At 47.4% G+C, this 26,188-nt stretch overlaps 1 protein-coding gene across 12 annotated transcripts in view; it reads left to right on the forward strand.

Annotated features, from left to right (window-relative positions):
* The window catches only part of ITGA11 (integrin subunit alpha 11), a 303,932-nt gene that overhangs the window by 141,603 nt on the left and 136,141 nt on the right, over window positions 1-26,188 (forward strand). For 9 of the 12 annotated variants that reach the window (XR_005747817.1, XR_005747814.1, XR_005747815.1 and 6 more), the window contains exons 3-10: window positions 1,676-1,785; window positions 6,980-7,071; window positions 7,988-8,102; window positions 10,320-10,447; window positions 13,212-13,360; window positions 13,754-13,898; window positions 18,243-18,411; window positions 25,373-25,443. Coding sequence is in view for 1 of the 12 variants with exons in the window: in XM_040342234.1 (XP_040198168.1) it covers window positions 1,676-1,785; window positions 6,980-7,071; window positions 7,988-8,102; window positions 10,320-10,447; window positions 13,212-13,360; window positions 13,754-13,898; window positions 18,243-18,411; window positions 25,373-25,443 (979 nt within the window). In the remaining 11 variants the exon portion in view is untranslated. Of the gene's footprint in view, window positions 1-1,675; window positions 1,786-6,926; window positions 7,072-7,987; window positions 8,103-10,319; window positions 10,448-13,211; window positions 13,361-13,753; window positions 13,899-18,242; window positions 18,412-25,372; window positions 25,444-26,188 lie in introns of those variants that run through there. The other 3 variants (XR_005747822.1, XR_005747823.1, XR_005747824.1) reach the window with 2 other exon arrangements.

Genomic DNA, 26,188 nt, shown 5'->3' on the forward strand with positions numbered 1-26,188 from the left:
ATTGCAGCCCCCCTCACCATCATTGCAGCCCCCCTCACCATCATTGCAGCCCCCCTCACCATCATTGCAGCCCCCCTCACCATCATTGCAGCCCCCCTCACCATCATTACAGCCCCCCGCACCATCATTGCAGCCCCCCTCACCATCATTACAGCCCCCCCTCACCATCATTGCAGCCCCCCTCACCATCATTGCAGCCCCCCTCACCATCATTACAGCCCCCCCTCACCATCATTGCAGCCCCCCCTCACCATCATTGCAGCCTTACTGTGTCAAACAACGTACCCTCACCAGTCAGTGTGTGCATTACGCACAGCGGGCATCTCCTGCTCCTGCCGTGTCACGGAGCTCACTGTGAAAAGTTTGGGCGCGCTGTGATAAAAGTCCCGCCCTCCTCCTAGACTAGCTCGTGTGATAGACAGAACACTGCCTCTATAACACGGGCTGGTCTAGGAGGAGGGCGGAACTTTTATCACAGCGCGCCCTGCCCATGTCATACACTCGGCGGCCATAGCTGTATGACTTGGCCCCATCCCCCCCTGCGCGCCGCGTCATTGATTTGATTGACAGCAGCAGGAGCCAATGGCTGCGCTGCTATCAATCATCCAATGAAGAGCCGGCTAGAGCTCGGTGAAAGCTACGCGGGATCGTGCCCAAGGAGATTTGGGTCTCAGGTAAGTAAAAAGAGGGCTCGGGGAGGGCGGACACAGCAAGGTGTTTTTTCACCTTAATGCGTTAAGGTGAAAAAAACACAAAGCTTTGCAACCCCCTTTAAAGTTCATGCGTGTGTAAAGGCAGGCGTCCCAATACTTTTGACAATATAATGTATGTAACACAGAAAACACATGAAACTTCATACATGGACTAAATGAAAAGACCTCCTGAATACTATGGGCTAGATTCAGATACATTTGTGTATCTTTAGGCGGGCGTAGCGCATCTCATATGCGCTACGCCGCCGTAACTTAGAAAGGCGAGTACTGTATTCAGAAAGAACTTGCGCCTTTAGTTACGGCGGCGTAGCGTATATGGGCCGGCGTAAGCCCGCCTAATTCAAAATAGGAAGGAGGTGGGCGTGTTTTAGTATAATGATCCGTGACCCCATGTAAATGAGGCGCCGAACGCACGGCGCATGCGCCGTCCGTGGACGTATCCCAGTGCGCATGCGTCAAAATAACGTTGGCTAGAGATACGCCTACGACGTGTACGTAAGTTACGCACAGCCCTATTCGCGTACGACTTACGCAAACGACGGAAAAATTTTACGCTGTCCCGACGTCCATACTTAACATTGCCTGCACCTCATATAGCAGGGGTAACTTTACGCCGGTCCGACGCCTTACGCAAACGACCAGATACACCAGGCGCAACTACGTTCGTGAATTGGCGTATCTAGCTCATTACCATATTGGACGCGTAAATCTACGGAAGCGCCACCTAGCGGCCAGCGTAAATATGCAACTAAGATACGACTGCGTAAAAAAACTTACGTCGGTCGTATCTTAGCCAAATTTCGGCGTATCTTGTTTTCTGAATACAGAAAAAAGATACGCCGGCGCATCTTAGAACTTACGCGGCGTATCAATAGATACACCGACGTAAATTCTTTCTGAATTTAGCCCTAGGTTTGTATTTGTTATCTTATGTTATGTTATTTTATATCCTTTTTTTACAGGTTGGTGGTTGGAGCCCCCTTCGATCAGAATGGCGCACAGAAGACAGGTGACATATACAGATGTTCCCTCGCCAACGACACAACCAATGACTGTACCAAGCTTGGAATTGGTAGGTGACGGCCCTCGCCTTCGCTGGAAGCTTATATACTATTTTATATGCTCTAGGTTTATTTTACAAGCCCACAATATATCAATCATACTCCAGCTGTCCATATAGACTACAGAACTTAGACAAGCAATATATGGTGTATATGAATTTTTTTTTGGAAAGGGTGATGGGACTTTAAGGGCACCAGAATAATATTTAAACAAAGTATATATATATATATATATATATATATATATATATATATATATATATATATATATATAAAAAAATATGTTATTGATAAACATAGTTTCTTTAAAACAACATTACATGTTCATTGAACGCATATTATCTGTATGACACGTGCAACCACTTCTTACTCTACATGTTTCGCTCAAAGAGCTTCCTCAGGAGATTTTGACAGAGTTGCAAGAAGTTTTTAAATACTACAAAAGAAACAATAATTGTAAGATATCTTATACTTATACATCAATTATAATGCAGTATCACATTAATTATACAGTGGAACCTCTGTTTAAGAGTAACTTGGTTTGAGAGCGTTTTGATTTGCGAGCAACTTTTTTTTTTTTTATTCTGATTCGGTTTGCGAGTGTTGACTCGCAAGACGAGGAGAATTCAAGCTAAATAGGCCTGCAGTACCTCATTTGGCCTGAGGTACAGGGGCGCAGGAGCCGAGATAAAATAGATTTACAGATTTCTGAGAAATATTAGGATTTCCTGTTTTACAAACTTAAAGATGAATTCCAGGTAGCCCGGGTTAAGATCAGGCCTCTGGCCAACCTCCTGAGTCCAGAATTCAGCAGGGCAACCGCTTGGCATGGATCACGGAGGATAATGGAGAACAGGGTAGTAGCGGTGTGTATTAGGGATAGTTTACACTTGCTTCAAAACAAGGCTTCTGACAGACTTTGTTAAAGCTTTCTGAACGCCAGTCAAAGCTCCTGTCACTAAATTAAAAGGTTCGCTTACAGTCCTGTTTACATCTTGCTTTTGCTTGGTGCTTTGATGAGGCTTTAGGTGAGGCTTTTCAGTGGGGCTTCAATGAGGGTTTGGTGGAGCTTCAACGGGGCTTTGGTGGAGCTTCGATGGGGCTTCTGTGGGGCTTTTGTTGGGCTTTGATGGGGCTTTGGTGGGGGCTTCAGTGGGGCTTCAATGAGGGTTTGGTGGAGCTTCGATGGGGCTTTGGTGGGGCTTCGGTGAGGCTTCGGTGGGGGGCTTCAGTGGGGCTTTGATGAGGGTTTGGTGAAGCTTCGATGGGGCTTTCGTGGGGCTTCGATGAGGCGTTGGTGGGGCTTCGATGAGGCTTTGGTGGAGCTTCGATGGGGGTTCGATGGGACTTCGATGGGGCTTTGACGGGGCTTTGATGTGGGTTTGGTGGAGCTTTGGTGGGGCTTTGATGAGGGTTTGGTGGAGCTTCGATGAGGCGAAGAGAGCTTTGCCATAGACTTCTATGGAGGCTTTGAAGATGCTTTGAAGCACCACTGAAGCTACATGGGTATAAGTTTTGAAGCGAAGCCGAAGCAAAGCAAAAGTAAGGTGTTAACAGAACTGCTTTGACTATTATTCAGAGAGCTTCAACAAAGCCTGTCTGAAGACTTGTTTTGAAGCAAGTGTAAACCGTTAATGTGTGTTGAAGCCGAAGCAAGTGTAAATGTGATTTCCATCTTCTAGAGGGGTCCCACAGGTATGGTGTATACGTAGTTACATTGTACAAGCTGGACCAATGTAACTATGCAAAAATTACCATACCTAGAATTATTCCTTAAACAAGTGGCAATTACTGTAGTAAGTATCGTCACAAATTTCTCAATGAAGGAAAAGTGTTCTCTAATTGAATGAGGTGCAGAGGTGACATCACACTCTCTACCTCGTCTAATAATAGATGGCTTTGCATTTATTGACTGGTGCCCATGCCAAACAGGTGTTCACAATGCAGCAGGGCAGCCACTTGGCATGGGACACAAAAGCTAGTGGAGATCACTGTAGTAGCGGTGCCTGTAGTAGCGGTGCCTACAACACTGATCTCCAGCTTCTTCAGGGATCCCACAGGTTCGGTATTCGCAGAATTACATTGGTCCAACCTGGACGAATATACGGTAACTATGTAAAAATATCCATACTTGGAATTCTTTGTGTCTATTGCCCAACTGATTGACTAGTTAGCTTTGCATGTAAGGGAAAGTGTCAGTAAGTCTTTTGAGAAAAACTGCAGTGGCTTGACTTTATACATTAGAGATTATGAGAATGGCATCCAATACGCTCCAAAAATGTACTTCCCATTCTTCTTTGTAATAAAATCCTTGCTGTTAACCAAAGATAAAGTTTAGACATCCCAGATTCCCATGACTCAGGCCAGTGGAGCATAGATGTAAATGCTATTTTACCAATTGTAACGGTCACCACCGTTTACGATATTCCCATTCCATCGCCCCTACGACAGCTTATCCGACAGTCCGACAAGGCAGCAGACACGATCCATAAGAATTCCCTCAGAGAGACGAGACATACGCTCTGTGTTCTGAGTCAAAATGAATGAATACTTTTAATCGTATCTTAGCTTTCTTATATACAGTACAAGCATGTTACAGTTAATCACAGGAACAAAGACACACTCCACCCACACATCACACAATGGGGGGGATTTAATACACCTTCTCTTAGACAATGACATTCAGTTGAGTTAATTATTAGTCATTAGTCTCCAGCCTGTCTCCGCAACAAGTTCCCCTCACCTGTTACACAAAACACATTCCTTTACTAAACATATTTGACATGCTAATTCCCTACCCCTGAAAGGAGACATCTGACCTTTCAGACTTAATCTGTACAATGGACACAGAATGGTATTAGCATCACACAATGGAATGTCTAGGAGCAGACACAATTAACACCTCAAAAGCATGTGTCCCCCCATTGAATGAAAACACTCCATTTGGAGTCAGACTTTAATAACTTGTAATATTCCAAGATATCCTGCAAAACATGAATTATCATTTCTCAGTCACGCTATGCCCAAAAAGGGACTCCCGTTACACCAATCTTCTGTAATGCCTAAATAGATAAAGTTCCCAATACTAGCCAACAGAATTGATTCTGTATCCAGTAACCTGTGAGCTTTAACAAACAATAGACCCGATCTACAGGTTGTACATTACCAACATTGGCTACAAGGACAGAGATTATTTGGTTCCTCTGGGCGACCTATACAGGTGAAGCTCGAAAATTTTTATTATAATGCAAAAGTTCATTTATTTCACTAATGCAACTTAAAAGGTGAAAGTAATATATGAGAGAGACTCATTACATGCAAAGCGAGATGGTTCAAGCCGTGATTTGTCATAATTGTGATGATTGTGGCTTACAGATCATGAAACCCCAAATCTCAGAAAATTAGAATATTACATGCAATCAATAAAACAAGGATTGTACATAGAATAATATCGGACCCCTGAAAAGTAGAAGCATGCATATGTACTCAGTACTTGGTTTGGGCCCCTCAATGCGGCGTGGCATGGAAGCAATCAGCCTGTGGCACTGTTGAGGTGTGATGGAAGACCAGGAAGCTTCAATAGCGGCCTTCAGCTCTTCTGCATTGTTGGGTATCATGTCTCTCATCTTTCTCTTGGCAATGCCCCACAGATTCTCTATGGGGTTCAGGTCAGGCGAGTTTGCTGGCCAATCAAGCACAGTAATCCCACGATCATGTGACCAGGTTTTGGTGCTTTTGGCAGTGTGGGGGAGGTGCCAAGTCCTGCTGGAAAATGAAGTCAGCATCCCCATAGAGCTCATCTGCGGAAGGAAGCATGAAGTGGTAGACGGCTGCGGTGACCCCGGACTTAATGAAGCACAGAGGACCAACACCAGCAGGTGACACGTCTCCCCAAATCATCACAGACAGTGGAAACTTCACACTGGACTTCAAGAATCTTGCAGTGTGTGCCTCTCCATTCCTCCTCCATACTCCGGCTCCTTGGTTTCCTCCATTCTTCCTCCATACTCCGGCTCCTTGGTTTCCTCCATTCTTCCTCCATACTCCGGCTCCTTGGTTTCCAAATGAGATGCAAAATTTGCTCTCTTCAGAAAAGAGGACTTTGGACCCCTGAGCACCAGACCAGGCATGTTTTTCTTTAGCCCAGGTAAGACGCTTCTGACGTTGTTTGTTGGTCAGGAGTGGGGTGACAGGAGGAATACGACATTTGAAGCCCATGTCCAGGATCCGTCTGTGTGTGGCGGCTCTTGATGCTCTGACTCCAGCCTCAGTCCACTCCTTGTGAAAGTCCCCAACACTCTTGAATGGTCTTTTCCTGACAATCCTCTCCAGGCCGCGCTCATCCCTGCTGCTTGTGCACCTTTTTCTTCCACACTTTTCCCTTCCACAAAACTTTCTATTAATGTGCTTTGACACAGCACTTTGGGAACATCCAACTTCCTTTCCAATTACCTTTTTGAGGCTTCCCCTCCTTATGGAGGTGTCAATGATGGTTTATGCACACCTGTCAGGTCAGCAGTCTTTCCCATGACTGTGATTCCTACTGAACCAGAGTGAGAGACCATTTAAAGCAAGGGTCTCAAACTGGTGGCCCTCCAGCTGTTGTAAAACTACAAGTCCCATCATGCCTCTGCCTGTGGGAGTCATGCTGGTAACTGTCATTCTTGCAATGCCTCATTGGACTTGTAGTTTTGCAACAGCTGGAGGGCCGCCAGTTTGAGACGCCTGATTTAAAGGCTCCGGAACCCTTTGCGGGTGTTATGGCTCAATAAGCTGTTTAGAGTGGGACACTTTGAGCCGAGAATATTCCACCTTTTCACAATATTCTCATTTTCTGAGATTGTGGATTTGGGGTTTTCATGAGCTGTAAGCCATAATCATCACAATTATGACAAATCACGGCTTGAACCATCTTGCTTGGCATGTAACGATTCTCTCTCATATATTACTTTCACCTTTTAAGTTGCATTAGTGAAATAAATGAACTTTTGCACGATATTGGAATTTTTCGAGTTTCACCTGTAATTGGCGATGCTGGTAGAAGTGCTATGCTTGCCTAGATGCGATTGGCGAGCCCTACGTGTATCAATGCTTAGGTCTATGTGGCGGTATAGTTGTCTAAGGTCTGTGTGGTAACTCAGAGGTTTCTCAGGTCTCTAAGGAGGTCTCAGAGGTCTGTTACTCTGGTAACTGGAGGTCTCTCAGGCAGGGTGACGCTGTCCAACGTGTCGGAACGAAAGGACAACATGCGGTTGGGAATGAGCTTAGTCACCAATCCTAAAGACAATAGCTTTGTGGTAAGAATATCCTATATACTGAGGCCGCTCTATATGGCCTCTTTCTCCCTATATCCCCTGCCTGAATCTTTCTATGCTTACGGCATCTAATTGGGTCAGATACTGTCTCTCCGCCCCCCCCGATTTATCTTTGCAGCATGACATGTGACCAGGGCTGGACTGGGACAAAAATTTGGCTCTGGACTTCATCCAGACTGGCCCACTTTGACAGGTCTCTCCCATGGCGGCCGAACAACTACCGCACCCCCCCCCCCCCGGCCACCCAAGCCCCCTCTCCCCCTTCACTAGCCGTTCTACTTTATTAGAGTAAAACGGCTGGTACTGGTACTCTTATAGGCAGTACCAGTGGGGAAGCTAGACATTATTTCACCCGGGGCAAAAAATCAGTTTGGTGCCCCCCCCTTATGGGACAAGATTAGGCAGAAGTGAGAAACTCCCAAGGCCATAGCTGTTGAGTCAGCCGTCTGTCCCTTCCCCCATGCTCCTCTGTCGTCCCCCCCTGCTCCTCTGGTCCTCCCCCTGCTCCTCTGGTCCTCCCCCTGATCCTCTGGTCCTCCCCCTGCTTCTCTGTTCTCCCAGGTGAGCGCTGCGGGGAGGGAGAGGAGGTGAGCACTGCGGGAAGGGAGAGACAGAGGAGCAGAGGGGGGCGGCGGTCCGCTGTCACTGAAGTCGGCCCACTGAGCCATCGGCCCACCTGGGAAACTCCCTGTAGTCCCAATGGCCAGTACAACCCTGCATGTGACCCATATTCAAGGCCGTTTCTGCAAATTGTTTTGTCTTGGCTCAATCCTCAGCGCATTCCTGCCTGGGCTCTTTTTTTCTGCAATGGTAACTTGCCTGCTAATTATTATTAATCAATATTTACTGTCAATGGTGTACCTTATGATGTTTGGTAACAGTGTCGCCATGTTTTTAGGCCTGCAGTCCATTGTGGTCTCATGAGTGTGGAAGCTCCTATTATACAACTGGGATGTGCTCCAGAGTCAACGCCAACTTCCGATTCTCAAGAATTGTGGCCCCTGCACTGCAAAGTAAGGCAATCCTATGCATGCAATTCAGTATATAGTTTGAATGAAATGGAAATGATGGTGGTGTGTTTACTGTGCATCAGTTTGTGAATGAGTAGGAAGCCTCTGTAGAGGGCGCTTCCTGTTCATTCATTCTGCAGTGCCCCGCCGAGGCTGCAGTGAAAGGATTGGGGATCTGTGTCCTCAATATTTCTCTGTCTCAAAAGTGAGACATCAGTAGCTGGATTCAGGTAGGGGCGCGCATCTTTGCGGCGGCGTATTTACACTACGCCGCCGTAAGTCAGAGAGGCAAGTACCATGGGCCATATTCTTATACATCTAAGGCGGCGGAACGTATGTACTTTACGTTACTCCGCCGCAAGTTTAAGTGGCAAGTGCCTGATTCACAAACCACTTACCTGTAAACTGCGGAGTCGCGTAAAGTCCACCCGCGCAAGCCATCCTAATTCAAATGATCCTGGCAGGGGGCGTGGATCATTTAAATTAGGCGCGCTCCCGCGCCGATCGTAATGCGCATGCTCCGTCGTGTAAATTACCCGACGTGCATTGCGCTAAATGACGTCTCACGGACGTCATTTGTTTTGACTGTAACGTAAATGGCGTCCAGCGCCATTCACGGACGACTTACGCAAACGACGTTAAATTTTGAAATTTCGACGCGGGATCGACGGCCATACTTAACATTGAGTACGCCACCTAGGGGGCATCTTTATCTTTACGCCGCGTATCGCTTACGGAAACGACGTTAAAACACTACGGCGGGCAAGTGTACGTTAGAGAATCGGCGTGACTAGTCATTTGCATATTCTACGCTGACCGCCACCTAGCGGTCAGCGTGAATATTGCAGCCTAAGATACAACGGCGCAAGCCGTCGTATCTTAGGCATGTTTAAGTGTATCTCAGTTTGAGAATACACTTAAACATAGGAAATACGCCTACGTAACTTGTTTAAGAATATGGCCCTGTATTCACAAAGTACTTGCCTCCTAAGTTACGGCGGCGTAGCGTGAATAGGCCGGCGTAAGCGCGCCTAATTCGAATGAGGATGTGGGGGCGTGTTTTATGCATATTAACTGTGACCCGACGTGATTGACGTTTTTTACGAACGGCGCATGCCAGTCCAGCCCTATTCATGGACGACTTACGCAAACAACGTAAAATTTTCAAATTTCGACGCGGGAACGACGGCCATACTTAACATTGGCTACGCCACCTAGGGGGCATCTTTATCTTTAGGCGGCGTATCTCTTACGGAAACGGCGTATCTTTACTGCGACGGGCGCACGTACGTTCGTGAATAGGCGTATCTAGTTATTTACATATGTTACGCCGAACTCAATGGAAGCGCCACCTAGCGGCCAGCCTAAATATTGCACCCTAAGATACGACGGCGCAGGCTGTCGAATCTTAGATAGGTTTAAGTGTATCTCTGTTTGAGAATACACTTAAACTTGGGACGGTGCAGATTCCGATTTAGGTCGGCGTATCTACTGATACGCCGACCTAACTCTTACTGAATCTAGCTACAGGAGTCTGTTTAGACTCATGATATTTCACCAATACCTTCAAAAGCTGATGGATTCTCAATAATGAAGCGTAAATTAGTAATTGGTAACACTAGTGGACCATCTCTGTTGTGGAAGACACAAAATGCTGTAAGGAAATATCACCATTAGGGTTCTTTCACACGGGCGGGACCGTATATTCCCTTTTTCATCCATCCGTGTACAGATGAAAAAGGGACATACATTGGTCCCTATGAGATTGCGGGTGTCAGTGGATGAACATCCGCTGACCCCCGATCTCGCCCGGTTCCGCAATCCTCCGATTCTGCAGACGGAGGAAAACCCTATTTTTCGGTTGGGGGGTATCCCCTCAGCATCCACTGGCCGCCTCTACTCAGCTGGATCCTGGCTGCTTCTGCCTGCTTTACTCCCCCAATCCTTATTTTCACTTGCCAAATGCGAGCATGCTGGTGAAAATTTTGAGGGCTGCGCCTATATGGTGTATAAAGTACAAAAATTGTGGGCTTCATCCTAATTGTCCCTAAACCAATAATCGTGAAAATAAACTGATGAATGTTTTACAATATAATGTCCGTTCCCACGCAAAAATGATATTTCAGTTGGCTTTAAGGTCAATTGACAAACTTATTTTAAAAATGTGGTGCTGGATTGTGATTGGCTACAATAAATCTGAACCGTGATTCTTTCCTTCAGGGTGTCCAACTTTCATGGATATTGTTATTGTTCTGGACGGATCAAACAGCATTTACCCATGGTCAGAGGTCCAGGGTTTTCTCATCAGTATTCTTCAGAAGTTCTACATTGCTCCGGGTCAGATTCAGGTAAGAAACTGTTGTGTTGCAAATAGAGTTGTCCCGATACCGATTCTAGTATCGGTATCGGGACCGATACCAAGCATTTGCCCGAGTACTTGTACTCGGGCAAATGCTCCCGATGCTTCACCCGATACTTGTACTGTCAGCGGTGATCAGTGGTGGGGAAGTTACAAGCACCGATCACTGCTGTATAGAATTAAAAATAATTTCTCCGCTTCTCTCTTCACCCCCCCCTCCCCCGAGGGCTTTCAGCTGCTTTAAAATCAGCGGTGATCGGTGCTTGTAACTCCCCCACACACGATCACCGCTGACTGTCCCGTGTCCTCCTCCAGCCCCCCTCCGTTTTGCTGCAGTCTCTCTCCCTCCGTGTCCCCCTCGGTGTTTGCTTCTCCCTCCGTGTCCCCCTCAGTGTTTCCTTCTCCCTCCGTGTTCCCCTCGGTGTTTCCTTCTCCCTCCGTGTCCCCGTACTCCTCCTCCACCCCCCAGAAATGTCAGGATGGAGAGCGGAGGTAGGAGCCGGTAAATCCGGCTCCTTACTGACTCTGTCCATTCACATAACTGAAACATCGTAAACTGTGTTTACAATGTTTCAGTTTATGAATGGAGAGAAGTGGCTGTCTTCTGTCCATTCATTTTCATTTTCATTTTCAGCGCAGCTGAGGCTGCAGAGAAAGGGACTGGGGAATCTGTGTCCTTAGTGCCTTTCTCTGTCTCAAAGAGGAGATGTCAGAGGTCTGTTAAGACCCCTGATATCTCACCAAAGCCCCCCCAACAGGGCTGATTAAAAAAAAGAAAAAAAAATTGCAATAAATAATAAAAAAATAAAATGTAAATAATAATAAAAAATAAAAAAACACACTGACAATCCACTACCCCCCCCCCATAAAAAAAACAAATAGTAAAAAAAAAAACGCCACTGTCACGTGACATTAAAAAAAGTATCGGTATTCGGTATCGGCGAGTACTTGAAAAAAAGTATCAGTACTTGTACTCGGTCTCAAAAAAGTGGTATCAGGACTACCCTAGTTGCAAAGCCTTGTTGGACTTAAAGCGGAGTTCTGCGCCACCCCCCCCCCCCCCCAGCAAAAAAATAAAAGTCAGCAGCTACACAGCGGGGGCAATATAAATATCCTCTTCAAGTCCAAGATGGCTGCCCATCTGAAGAGAGTTTTCTGTGTTTAATCAGACACAGACTCCCCCAAGATGGCCGCCTCCAGCCCATTGCAGAGGACACGTCAGTCGGTCCTAGAGTTGCCACCTTTTCTTCAAGCCAAACCCGAATACATTAGTAGCCTGGGACCCCTTTGGGTGCCCCAAGGAGAGTAGTATTGCGGTGGGCGTAGCATGCTACAGCAAACAATGGGTATGGCCAAATTGCTGACCCTATCCACCCCCGTGATGCCGATTCAAACCTATCCAAGACAGCCGCCCCAAAGCTCCCGGATGGCAACAAATTTGTGTTTGACTATCTCGGTTGCTTGGGGAGCCACAGTTCGGTCTGAATAACGTGTCTGGGTCGGTCATGCGACGTGGCTCCAGCGGCGATCGGGTCCGCGAGTCCCGCAGTCACGGTCACGGAGCTTCGGACCGGATAGCGGGAGAGAGCCGCGGGCACGCGCCCACGACTGGGCTTAAAGGACAACGTACCTATACGTTGATGTGCCTAGCCATGCCATTCTGCTGACGTATATCAGCGTGAAGGGGTTCTTAAGTGGTTAATGCAATCTATGCATTAAGGTGAAAAAACATCTGGTGTTGCCGCCCCCCCCCCCCCCCTGAGCCCCCGTTTTACTTACCTGACCCGTCGAAAATCCCGCGCGGTCCCGATATCCTCTTCGCTGCTCAGCCTGGCTGCTGATTGGCTAGAGTGGATGGATTGAGAGCAGCACAGCCATTGGCTGGCGCTGCTGTCAATCACATCCAGTGACTCGGAGGGGCGGGGCCGAGTGATACAGTGAGCGGCTTTGGCCGCTCGCTGTATCACGGGAGCGCGCCCACAATTACTGACCACCATGCGAGCTCTCGCATGACTGTGGTGAGTATTTGCGGGGAGGACCAGAGACAGCCGCCGAGGGACCGGAGAAGAGGTGGATCGGGGGCCACTCTGTGCAAAACTAACTGCACAGTGGAGGTAAGTATGACATGTTTCTTATTTTAAAGGAAAAAATGTTTTTCCTTTACAAACTCTTTAAAGCGGGGGTTCACCCTATTAAAAAAAAAAAAAAAAAAAAATTTTTATTCTAGCATTACATTCGGCATCGTAGCGCGAGCTACAGTATGCCGGTCTTACATTTTTTATCCCCGTACTCACAGTGCTATTGTACATTGAAGATTCCGGGGAATGGGCGTTCCTATGGTGAGAGAAGGTGATTGACGGCCGGCCCTGGCACGTCACGCTCCTCCGGAAATAGCCGAGATAGGCTTGGCTCTTCACGGCGCCTGCGCATAGCCTGTGCGCAGGCGCCGTGAAGAGCCGAGACCTACTCCGGCTGTCTTCGGGGAGCGTGACGTGCCAGAGCCGGCCGTCAATCATCCTCCCTCTCCATAGGCACGCCCATTCCCCGCGGGAGTCGGAAACTTCAATGATCGATAGCACAGTGAGTACGGGGATTAAAAATTTAAGACCGGCATACCGTAGCTCGCGCTACGATGCCGAATGTAATGGTATAATGACGTTAAGGAGGGTGAACCACCGCTTTAAGTTGTTAAGCATGTATGTAGCCGTTTTGCATGGTGTTTCCGCTTTAGTAATCCCTACTCCTTGTGGCAGGTGGGGGTATTGCAGTACGGGGAAGAGGTGGTCCACGAGTTTCACTTGAATGACTTCCGCTCAGTGAATGAGGTGGTGGAGGCCGCAAAACGCATTGAGCAGAGGGGAGGAACAGAGACTCGAACTGCACTGGGCATTGAGAAGGCGTGGTAAGAATACATGAACATGTGTAGAACTAAGCATGCTTATATAATTCTGTGCCCCAAAAAGTCTATATTGTCCATGTTTCTATATTGTATGTTTGTATATAAAGACAGTTGAAAAGAAAAAAAAAAAGTTTGTGCTGTGCTCATGGGCCCAGGGGTCTCAAACTGGCGGCCCTCCAGCTGTTGTAAAACTACAAGTCCCATCATGCCCCTGCCTGTGGGAGTCATGCTTGTAACTGTCAGCCTCGTAATGCCTCATGGGACTTGTAGTTTTGCAACAGCTGGAGGGCCGCCAGTTTGAGACCCCCCCCTGCTCATCGGCTATCGAATTTTACAAACTGGGGTATTCCAAATAAAGGATTGTATCAATATAGCGTGTGTCTTCTCTCTCTATAGCACAGAGGCATTTCAGCGCGGTGGAAGAAAGGGAGCCAAAAAAGTGATGATTGTGATTACCGATGGAGAATCTCATGACAGCCCTGACCTGCAGAGGGTGATAGAGACCAGCGAACGAGAAAACATAACCCGCTATGCTGTGGCTGTAAGTACCTCTCTTTATCCCGTGTTGGGTTACTGCCACTCTGATTATTGGGTGAAGGCAGGTAGTGCAGGGCCTCCACTGGACCACCACGCTCCATGAAAATGATCTATATGGATTCCCACAAAGGTTTCAAAGTATTCTCTGAATGGCGCCCGTGCTGAGCTGCCAACCTCCTTTGTTCACTACAAGAAAGTATAAAATATGTGTAAGTGGCCAGGGCCGGTGCAAGGATTTCTGCCTACACAAGCGAAGCTCCATTTTGGCGCCCCCCCCCCCCCCCCCAACGGCCACCCACCTCCCTTGCAAAAATGTTTCCCCAACTTTACCTTTTCATAAGGGGTAAAAGGAGAAAATGCCCCCAAAGTTTGTAACACTTTCTCCTGTGTACGGAGATACCCCTAATGTGGCCCTAAACTGTTACCTTGAAATACGACAGGGCTGACCACAGATAAAACAGTGATAACTCTCTGAGTACAGATAATGAAGTAGATGTGACCTGCAGTCCTATGCAACACCACAGATAACACCGTAATAACTCTCTGAGTACAGATAATGTAGTAGATGTGACCTGCAGACAGTCCTATGTAACACCACAGATAACACAGGTAGCATCTACTACATTATCTGTACTCTGAGGGTTATCACTGTTATCTGTGGTGTTACATAGGACTGCAGGTCACATCTACTACATTATATTTATTTGCGTGTGAGAGTTCTGTTGGCCGGTGGTGGAGTGTGGAAGTCGACTTATCCATCCCCCTCCCCTTCTATTGTCCATCCCCCCTGCTTCCATTATCCATCCCCCTGCTTCCATTATCCATCCCCCTGCTTCTATTATCCATCCCCCCTGCTTCCATTATCCAACCCCCTCTGCTTCCATTATCCATCCCCCTGCTTCTATTATCCATCCCCCCTGCTTCCATTATCCAACCCCCCCTGCTTCTATTATCCATCCCCCTGCTTCTATTATCCATCCCCCCTGCTTCCATTATCCAACCCCCTCTGCTTCCATTATCCACCCCCCTGCTTCTATTATCCATCCCCCCTGCTTCCATTATCCAACCCCCTCTGCTTCCATTATCCATCCCCCTGCTTCTATTATCCATCCCCCCTGCTTCCATTATCCAACCCCCTCTGCTTCCATTATCCATCCCCCTGCTTCTATTATCCATCCCCCCTGCTTCCATTATCCAACCCCCTCTGCTTCCATTATCCATCCCCCTGCTTCTATTATCCATCCCCCCTGCTTCCATTATCCATCCCCCCTGCTTCCATTATCCATCCCCCCTGCTTCCATTATCCATCCCCCCTGCATCCATTATCCATCCCCCCTGCATCCATTATCCACCCCCCCTGCTTCCATTATCCACCTCCGTTTCCATTACCCCCCTGCTTCCATTATCCATTCCCCCCCTGCTCCTTCTTCCATTATCCCCCACTGCTTCCATTAACCCCCCCCCCCCACTCCTTCTTCCATTATGCCCTCCTGCTTTCATTATCAACCCAGTCTCCATTAACCCCCCTTGCTCCTTCTTCCATCATCCATCACCCCTGGGCCCTGCTCTGCTTCCACCATTCCTCCCCCCCCACTCCTTCTTCCATTATGCCCTCCTGCTTTATTAATTATCCACCCGACCCAGTCTCCATTAACCCCCCTTGCTCCTTCTTCCATCATCCATTACCCCTGGGCCCTGCTCTGCTTCCACCATTCCTCCCCCCCCCCACTCCTTCTTCCATTATGCCCTCCTGCTTTATTAATTATCCACCCGACCCAGTCTCCATTAACCCCCCCTTGCTCCTTCTTCCATCATCCATCCCCCCTGGGCCCTGCTCTGCTTCCACCATTCCTCCCCCCCCCCCCACTGTGGGGGGGAGGAATGGCGGAAGCAGAGCAGGGCCCAGGGAGGATGGATGATGGATCATGGAAGAAGGAGCAAGGGGGGTTAATGGAGACTGGGTCGGGTGGATTATTAATAAAGCAGGAGGGCATAATGGAACTGGAAGGAGTGGGGGCCCCACTCCTTCTTCCAGTTCCATTAAGCCCTCCTGCTTTATTAATTATCCACCCGGCCCCGTCTCCATTAACCCCCCTTGCTCCTTCTTCGTTCTTCCATCATCCATCATCCATGATCCATCCATTCTTCTTCCCCACGCCACGACCCCACCCTCACCTCCTGTGCGCTTTTCTGCCATCTCAATCTTCCGGCGGCGCGGGACTGGGCACTGTGTCACCCAGCAGCGGAGGTCCGCCCCTTCAGTGACGTCAGACGTCCTCCTGCGCGGAGGAGGACGTCGTCACTGAAGTGCCGTGCAGTTACAGGCCCGGACCCGGCGTCATCCATCACCAGGCAGTAACTGGATTGGCTGCGCCCGGCCCGGGCCACATTCAGTCAGCTACTGACAGGCGCACACCGGAGCGGGACACCGGGCGCCGGAGGGCGGCGGCAACTCCGGTCCCCGGACAAAGTATAAAAAAAAAAAAAAAAAAAAAAAAAAAAAAGGTAATTTTTTCGCCCCATCCCAGGCTGCGGACCTGCCCACCCCAAGCGGCCGCTTGGTCCGCCTGGTGGTTGCGCCGGCCCTGTAAGTGGCAGGGGCATTGCTAGGTGGCAAAAAGACCAGGGGCTTCAGCCCAAAGTCCAAGGCCTGGGGGGGGGGGGCAGGAGTGTGGTGTATGTGGGCTGAGGGGGTGGGGTTGTGTGGCTTACTAGTGCCCATCAGTGCTGACCACTAAAGTCACCTGTGTAGCCTGGACAATCCGCGCTACCCCCTCTGTTACAAAGTGCACAAGTGTGATTTCAATTGATTAATGAATGAAGGTGCTGCAATTAAATACGAAAACCTAAATACTCGGCTTAAAACAAGTGAGAAAAATATTGGAAAAAATTGCGCAACCAAATACAAACAAATAAAATTGTATAACAAAGTGTCCTTAATCCAATAACGGATTCCACACAAAATAAATAAGGTAAAAAATATATATATATATAAAAAAATATTATATATCATTTTTAAATAAATGTCCTTCTCAGTGAACACAAAAACTACAGCGACTCCACTGTGGATGGATTCCCCTGGCAGATGAAAATAAAGGTGTAGGGATCTTCCTCACTGCAATTCCCCCAAATCAATGTAAGAGATGGCTCCCTACCAGATCTGTAGGATCCCTATCACGGGGATCAAGCAGGCTCTGCAAACTAACACTCCCAGGCCCGGACTGGGACAAAAAATAGGCCCAGGCATTTTAGACTGAGCAGCCCAGGGGGCGCCGCGGGGTTTAGTGATGGGATGTGGGGTGAGATAAAGAAATATAGATAGTCAGAGAGAGAGAGAAAGAAAGGAAAGAAAGAAAGAACGAAAGCTAAAGATAGAAAGGAAGGTGGATAGATAGATAGACAAAGAAAGAAGGGAAGGAAGGAAGACAGATAGAAAGATAGATAGATAGATAGATAGATAGATAGATAGATAGATAGATAGATAGATAGATAGATAGATAAAGATAGATAGATAAAGAAAGAAGGGAAGGAAGGAAGACAGATAGAAAGAAGGGAAGATAGATAGATAGACAGATAGATAGATAGATAGATAGATAGATAGATAGATAGATAGATAGATAGATAGATAGATAGATAGATAAAGATAGATAGATAAAGATAAAAAGGAAATGAAGGTGGATAGATAGATAAAGAAAGATAGATAGATAAAGATAGAAAGAAAGGAAAGGTAGATAGATAGATAGATAGATAGATAGATAGATAGATAGATAGATAGATAGATAGATAGAGAAAGAAAGATAGAAAAAGATAGAAAGAAGGGGAGGAAGGAAGATAGATATAGATAGATAAATAAATAAAGATAGATAGACAGGAAGGAAGATATATGCCCATCAGGATCATTATAGAGATGCAGCCAGAGGAGGCGCCGATGAGGAGAGGAGAGCTGCTGAACAGAGCGGGGAGTGGGTATGTGGCGTGGCGCGGCGGCGGCGGCATTGTAATTCCCGCATTCTGAATCTTGGAGCGCCTATGATGGACGTCACACGTTCCGCGGTCCCGGCATTGGACCAGTGGGAAGTCCATCATAGGCGCTGCAGGCTCCTGAATGCGGGACATGCTATGTCACTCGGCAACACTTGGCCACACTCGGCGGCTCTCGGGATCAGAATGGTCCCTGCTTGGTGGCGTTCGGGGCTAACAATTAAATACGGCATGCCTGAGACTCTGGGCTTTTCAGGGACCCATTTGGGGCTCCAGCCCCCCCAGCTCCCCCCTAACGACGCCCCTGGTAAGTGGGACGGAACACATACATCAGAGGAGGTGACGTTGCTCTCTGTTTCTCCTGCAGGTCCTTGGATATTACAATAGAAGAGGGATTAATCCTAAAGCTTTCCTAAATGAAATCAAATATATTGCCAGTGACCCGGATGACAAGCACTTCTTCAATGTGACAAATGAAGCCGCATTAAAGGACATTGTGGATGCACTTGGGGAAAGGATTTTCAGTCTGGAAGGAGGTACAATTCCCAATTGTGTAAAATATTAATACCAGTGTACCTCCCTGCAACTCATTTATTACTCTCTGTTATATATTTCTGTATCTTTGTATGCATCTATTTCTTAACCCCTTTATGTCAGCGTTATGCATATATGTGGTGGTAGGACCAGTGGGCCTCAATGGCCAACCACCTGCAAGTTCGGAAATTCGAATTTCCGAACTTTTGAATTTGGCATTTTTTGAATTTCCGAAATTTCGACATTCCGAAATTTGAATTTCCGAAATTTCGACATTCCGAAATTTGAATTTCCGAAATTTCGACATTCCGAAATTTGAATTTCCGAAATTTCCACATTTCAAAATTCGAATTTCCTGAAATTTCCACATTCTTAAATGTGAATTTCCGAAATTTCCACATTCTTAAATGTGAATTTCCGAAATTTCCACATTCCGAAATGTGAATTTCCGAAATTTCCACATTCCGAAATGTGAATTTACGAAATGTACACATTCCGAAATGTGAATTTACGAAATTTACACATTCCGAAATGTGAATTTACGAAATTTACACATTCCGAAATTCAAATTTCCGAAATTTACACATTACGAATCTTTCGAAAATCAGAAATTTCGGAAATTTGGAAATTTAAAAATTCGGAATTAACTAATTTGTCTTAAATGATTTCGGAATGAAACAAATTGCAAGATCTGGAGCCCCGCCTACCAGCTCCGGACATCATAGCCCATTTATAGTGGCGGCTCTGCTCGGCTCAAAGGGGTTAAGTAATATGGTGTGTAGCGCCACCCCCAGAGGAGTCGCTTGGTAATTTGGGTTCTCTCTTCTGTGCCTTGACTCTATAAATAACTTCAGCACGTCTGACACACCAGGCTAATCAAATAGAACCCGTAATACTGTTGGAGAGCAGAAGATAAATATTCTGCACGAAATTACAATCCAGGACACCTCTCCATGACAGTGTAAGGAGGGGCTCCCTCTCAGCTCCCGAGCCCCTCCTGCCGGAGTTACCCCCCCCCCGCCCCCGATGGGGGTGTCCCTCCTGCATGACAGTCTAGCACTTCATCCTTCAGTTGACCCAGCCGACAACTCCTCCACCAGCAGGCTGACCATGGGTATATCTAGGAGGCCTGCCCCCTGCCAATCCTAGTTTGGGATTGGTCAGAGCTCCTCACATGTACCCCATGTCACTCTAGCTCTCAGCCCTGCCCCTTTTCCAGAACATTCTCCCTGGAAACATAGGAGGCGCCCAAGAACCAAAGTACATGTCAGTCACCCACTGCTACACTAAACCACTCCCCTGCCCCCAGATCAAAAACAAACCTGCCTAGCTTGCAGCATAGGCCTGCTTAAATTTACCTGTACTGGCAGCTCACACAAAAACCCTACACTTAGCGCCTACCTAAGGTAGAGGGTGCTACATTTTGGATTTAAAATTATATATCCAGTTACTATATCCAGTAACCTACCGTTCAACATAAAGCAACGGCATAGATAACGTTACCCACAATAGTAAAAGATGCTATGACAGCTTTCCTGCCACCAGTGTACTATACTGCTAGAGTACACCAGTGATGACTAGGCTAAGACTCAAATCTACTGCGGTGATTCCTGTTGCTATAGACAGTGAATGCAGTTCTCGTGGAGAACTTATCTGAAGAGACAATACTCTGCCCTAGCTATTCAGCCGGTTAACGTTGGGGCCCAGTTTGTATGGTGGTGCAAATAAATTCACTCCCAGTCAAGCCTGCATGCAGTGGTATAGGCTGCTAGTCAAGTGTCCAATCCCTAAGTACTCAGTCTGTGCTAGCAGCAAACACTTCTGGAAGAACGGTCAAACAGTCCCATAGACACACTCCTAAACCTTGTGGACAGCCTTCCCAGAAGAGATGAGGCTGTTATAGTTGGGAAGGGCGGGGCCAACTCAATATTGAACCCTACGGACTAAGGGCCAGATTCTCAAAGACTTATGACGATGTATCTCCAGATACGCCATCGTAAGTCCGAATGGCCGCCGTCGTATTTATGCGCCTGATTCATAGAATCAGTTACGCATAGATTTGGCCAAGATATGAGCGGCGTAAGTCTCCTACGCTGTCGTATCTTGGGGTACATATTTACCCTGACCGTTAGGTGGCGCTTCCGTTGATTTCCGCGTTGAATTTGTAAATGAGCAAGATACGCCGATTCACGAACGTATGTACGCCCGTCGCAATTAGTTACGCCGTTTACGTAAGATATACGCCGGCGTAAAGATAAAGCTGGTCTCTAGGTGGCGCAGCCCATGCAAGGTATGGACGTCGGAACAGGCGTATCTTTTTACATTGTTTACGTAAGTCGTACGCGAATAGGGCTGTGCGTAAGTTACGTTCACGTCATAGACAGTGTTCGACGTATCTTAGGCTTTCTATCCGACGCATGCGCACTGGGATACGTCCACGGACGGTGCATGCGCCGTTCGTTCGAAGCATCATTTACGTGGGGTCATGCTTAATTTACATAAAACTCGGCCACCTCTTCCACATTTGAATTACGCGCGCTTACGCCGGCCGATTTACGATACGCTGCCGTAACTTAGGACGCAAGTGCTTTGTGAATACAGCACTTGCCTCTCTAAGTAGCGGCGGCGTAGCGTAAATAAGATACGCTATGCCCGCACAACGTAATGCCGCCCTACGTGAATCTAGGCCTAAGACTGGGATGCCATTAAAGTTTGTGTGTGTGTGTGTAAAGGCAGGCATCCCAATACTTTTGACACTACAGTGTTGTTCATGAATACACTGCAAAAGGAAATTTAGCCAAGCTCCACAAGGAGACACCAGAATTGCAACCAACACCCCTAAAGAAGCCTTTTAGACATCCATGCCTTAGCCATTAGGCTCAGGGTTCCTACCAAAAAAAATGTACAGTTGAGAAAGAATCATTGTACAGAATAATAAATGATTTATTTGAAGTCGAGTGATTACGGAGATAAGTGCTACTAGGGAGTTATTGGAATGTAGTGAGTGGGCCACCCTGTCTGGAGATAGAGCCTGTGAAGAGTGAAGATAATGAGGAAAACAGAGCAGCCTTATGGATTATACATTAAGTTCATTATTTGTGAGTTGCTCAATCCTCACTTGCTCATTCGGGATCCCACCATTACCTCCCAGGCATTGCTCATTCACAGGCTTCGTTGCCTCTTCTGGTACATTGCTTGCCTGCTATGAACTCAACAAACTATATAGGACTCTGGAATCTGGTTAAGATCCTGTGGCGGGAGGGCCCCTGGAACACAGAATCCCTTGGAAAGGATGGTAAACCCTTGTTTCAGATCCCCATGCACCTCTTGGGCCAGATTCATCAAGAGATACGACGGCGGATCTCCTGATCCGCCGTCGTATCTCTGAGATCCCACGGTCGGATCTATGCGACTGATTCATAAGAATCAGTTCCGCATAGATCTCCCTTAGATCCGACTGGTGTAAGTGACTTACACCAGTCGGATCTTAGGCTGCAATCTACCGCCGGCCGCTAGGTGTTGTCGCAGTTTTTTAGGCGTCGGATATGCAAATGAGGAGAACCGCCAATTCAAGACCGAACGCCCGCCCGTCGCTTTTTTTTTACGTCGTTTGCGTTCGGCTTTTTCCGGCGGATAGTTACCCCTGCTATATGAGGGGTAGCTAATGTTAAGTATGGCCGTCGTTCCAGCGCCGAGATTCAAATTTGTACGTCGTTTGCGTAAGTCGATCGGGAATACGGATGGCCGCAATTGACGTAGCCGCCGAAAACATTGACGTCCTAGCGTCGTCATTTGGAGCATGCGCACTGGCAAATTTCGCCGGCGACGCATGCGCAGTTAAATCGGCGCGGGAACGCGCCTGATTTAAATTGTACACTCCCCCTAGCCGCGGAATTTGAATTCAGCCGGGGAGAGTTACGATTCGACGGTGCAATTTTCGAGGTAAGTGCTTGGTGAATACTGCACTAGCCTCGCAAAATTGGACCGGCGGATCGAAAATCAGATAGATTACACGGATCTAAAGATCCGCAAATCTATCTGAATCTGGCCCCTTATGTCCAAGTCACCCTGTGTCCGTTAGGGGCACAGGGTGACTGAGAAAACATGTCTTGGATTACTTAAAATGGGACAGTAATATTTATCCACAATATCTCCCAGGATATATGTAAACACTATTCTTGGTTTGTTTGATTCTGAACTCAACATGTTAATTGAGAGAGCTGATCACGCTGGTCTCTATACAATGTAGGAGACGGGCCGACTCCTGCTGGAGCTCCTGCTATTGTGTGAAGGTGTCCTGTGTTTATACTTATAATAATATCTAATCTACTGTGTGAAGCTCGGTGACAAGTCTGACCTGTAGGGATGAGCTTTAAGTTCAAGTCATGTTCGACTCGAACATTGCCTGTTCGCCGAACAGCAAACAATTTGGGGTGTTCGCGACAAATTTGAAAAGCCACAGAACACCCTGGAAAAGTCTATGGGGAGAAATCTAAAGTGCTAATTTTAAAGGCTTATATGCAAGTTATTGTCATAAAAAGTGTTTGGGGACCTGGGTCTTGCCCCAGGGGACATGTATCAATGCAAAAAAAGTTTTTAAAAAACGACCGTTTTTTCGGGAGCAGTGATTCTAATAATGCTTAAAGTGAAACACTAAAAGTGAAATATTCCTTTAAATTTCGTACATGGGGGTGGGTATAGTATGCCTGTAAAGCAGCGCTTGTTTCCTGTGCTTAGAACTGTCCCTGCACAAAGTGTCATTTCTGAAGGATAAAAAGTCATTTAAAATCACTGCTCACGAAAAAACTGCAGTTTTTAAAACTTTTTTTTTGCATTGATACACTTTTTAGGACAATAACTTGCACATTATCCTTTAAAATTAGCACTTTAGATTTCAAACGTTCGAGTCCCATAGACTTTAACTACTTAAGGACCGCCTCCTGCACATTTACGTCGGCAGAATGGCACGGCTGGGCACATGTACCTACAGGTACGTCCTGTACTAGTACCCAGCCGTGGGTCGCGGGCGTGAGCCTGCGGCGTTCTCGTGCGACCTGGTCCGAAGCTCCGTGACCGGGACCGCGGGACCCGCGGACCTGATCGCTGCTGGAGTCCCGCGATCGGCCCCCGGAGCTGAAGAATGGGGAGAGCCGTGTGTATATATATTTTTGGGGGATATTTATTATAGCAAAAAGTAAAAAATATTGCATTTTTTTCAAAATTGTCGCTCTATTTTTGTTTATAGCGCAAAAAATAAAAACCGCAGAGGTGATCAAATACCACCAAAAGAAAGTTCTATTTGTGGAAAAAAAAGGATGCCAATTTTGTTTGGGAGCCACGTTGCACGACCGCGCAATTGTCCGTTAAAGCGACACAGTGCCGAATCGCAAAACCTGGCCGGGTCCTTTAGCTGCCTAAAGGTCCGGGTCTTAAGTGGTTAAGGGGAACCCTGCACCAAAATAAAAAAAATAGTGTTGGGGTCCCCCCAAAAATCCATACCAGACCCTTTATTCGAACACGCAACCTGGCAGGCTGCAGGAAAAGAGGGGGGGCCGAGAGAGCGCCCCCCTCCTGAACTGTACCAGGCCACATGCCCTCAACATGGGGGGATGGATGCTTTGGGGCGGGGGGCTCTGCGCCCCCCACCCCAAAGCACCTTGCCCCCATGTTGATGGGGGCAAGAGCCTCATCCCCACAACCCTTGCTCCGTGGTTGTGGGGGACTGCGAGTGGGGGGCTTATCGGAAATCTGTAAGCCCTCTTTAACAAGGGGACCCCCAGAGCCTGCCCCCCCCCATGTGAATAGGTAACGGGTACATTGTAACCCTACCATTTCACAAAAAAATGTGTCAAAAATAGAAAAAAAGTCAGACACATCGGGGCAAATCCTTTATTAAAAAAAAAAAAAAAAAAAAAAATGTCCTGCAGGTTCTTCTATTCCGCTGCCGGAGCCAAAGTCAAAAATGAAAAAATGCAACAGTTCCGCCTCCATAGGAGGCTCCAGCCGACTGAAGCTTCTCTCGCTTTGACAGCTGTTATATAGCCAAGGGCGGGGCCACCTGGTGACGTAAGCCGGTGGCCCCGTCCCCCTCTGATGCCACGGGGGTTTAGTAACATTTCTGTGATTGACCTAGAGCAGGAGTGAAGGGAGGGGCGTGTTCCCCTTTCAGCTGTGTCTGGGGCTATTGATGATGTAACATGCCAATATTACACGGTCTTTCAGCGCCCTGCGCAAGCTTTGTTGTGTTGGGCAGGGCTGGACTGGGACAAAAATTTGGCCCTGGACTTCATCCAGACTGGCCCACTTTGACAGGTCTCTCCCACAGCGGCCAGACAACTCACGCACCCCCCCCCCCGGCCACCCAAGCCCCCTCTCCTCCTTCACTAGCCACTAGCCGTTTTACTTTATTAGAGTAGAACGGCTGGTACTGGTACTATTATAGGCAGTACCAGTGGGGAAGCTAGACATTATTTACACCCGGGGCAAAGAATCAGTTTGGTGCCCCACCTTCATGGGACAAGATTAGACAGAAGTGAGAAACTCCCAGGCTGCTGTCACTGAAGCCGGCCCACTGAGCCATCGGCCCACCGGGAAACTCCCTGTAGTCCCAATGGCCAGTCCATCCCTGGTGTTGGGTAGGGATATTGATTATTTGTTACCTTGCCCTTGTGTGTGATGATGACCTGCAGTGCACACCTAGATCCAGAGTAAAGTGGGCTTAGGTATTAATAAACCCTTTCAGCCCCTTCTACTGCTCAACATTTGGTGTGACATATGCTTTGCATGCTGCTAATAACTCCACCCCCTGCTCTGCTCCTGTCCCACCCCCCCCCCCCAATAAAAAATGTGCATGGTCAGTAGGGTGTCCTCAAACTTTAGTTTGAAAATCTGGTCACCTTAAGCTAAGTTTGTATTAGAATGTACAGTTCGATCACTGAAGATGTGCTTATGTTTTCATTGCAGGGACCAATAAGAATGAGACGTCCTTTGGGCTTGAGATGTCCCAGGCTGGGTTTTCATCCCATGTGGTAGAGGTGAGTACAGAAACAGAGTGGGGTTGGCAACCATCACATCATATCAACCATCACATTTATCAAAAGTTCTACAAATGTCTATATTACTCCACAGCAGACAATCACGTTAAGAGTTCTCCCTTAGTCTAGTACGGGTCCGACCCTGACTAATTGTGGAAAGAGAGTACCACCCATTTTTTTTTAAGGACGCTTTCATAATTCAATCCCATATGTCTAGCCATGATAATATATTTTAAGATGCCCTGAACATTATTATCGCAAAAAAGCTCATGCTCAGACATGTTTGTTGTAGGATCAGCCTTTCTGAAAGTGATCTTTTTTAGGTTTTTAAGTTTTAGGTAGACCCTGGTTAGCTGAGTACGGGATATTTCACTGGCAAGATCTCCCTACCATAATTCCCTACAAGTTTCCAGAACGTAGGGTAGGAAATTCAAATGACTGGCCTGAATATTTGCTATGCTAAGGCCAATCCATGGGGATGTGTGCTATAAATTGGTCTGAGAGGTGGTATCTAGCCTTAAAGGGGTTGTAAAGCTTTATTTTTTAAATAACAAACATATCATACTTACCTCCACTGTGCAGTTCGTTTTGCACAGAGTGGCCCCGATCGTCCTCCTCTGGGGTCCCTCGACGGCTGTCTCGGCTCCTCCCCACAATAGCTAACCCCTTCAGGAAGCTCTCTCCTGAGGGGGTTACCTTGCGGGCGCGCTCCTGTCTCATACACTTTGCGTCCATAGACACAGAG

Source organism: Rana temporaria, chromosome 3 (genome assembly GCF_905171775.1).
Source record: "Rana temporaria chromosome 3, aRanTem1.1, whole genome shotgun sequence".
Taxonomy (NCBI): Eukaryota; Metazoa; Chordata; class Amphibia; order Anura; family Ranidae; genus Rana; species Rana temporaria.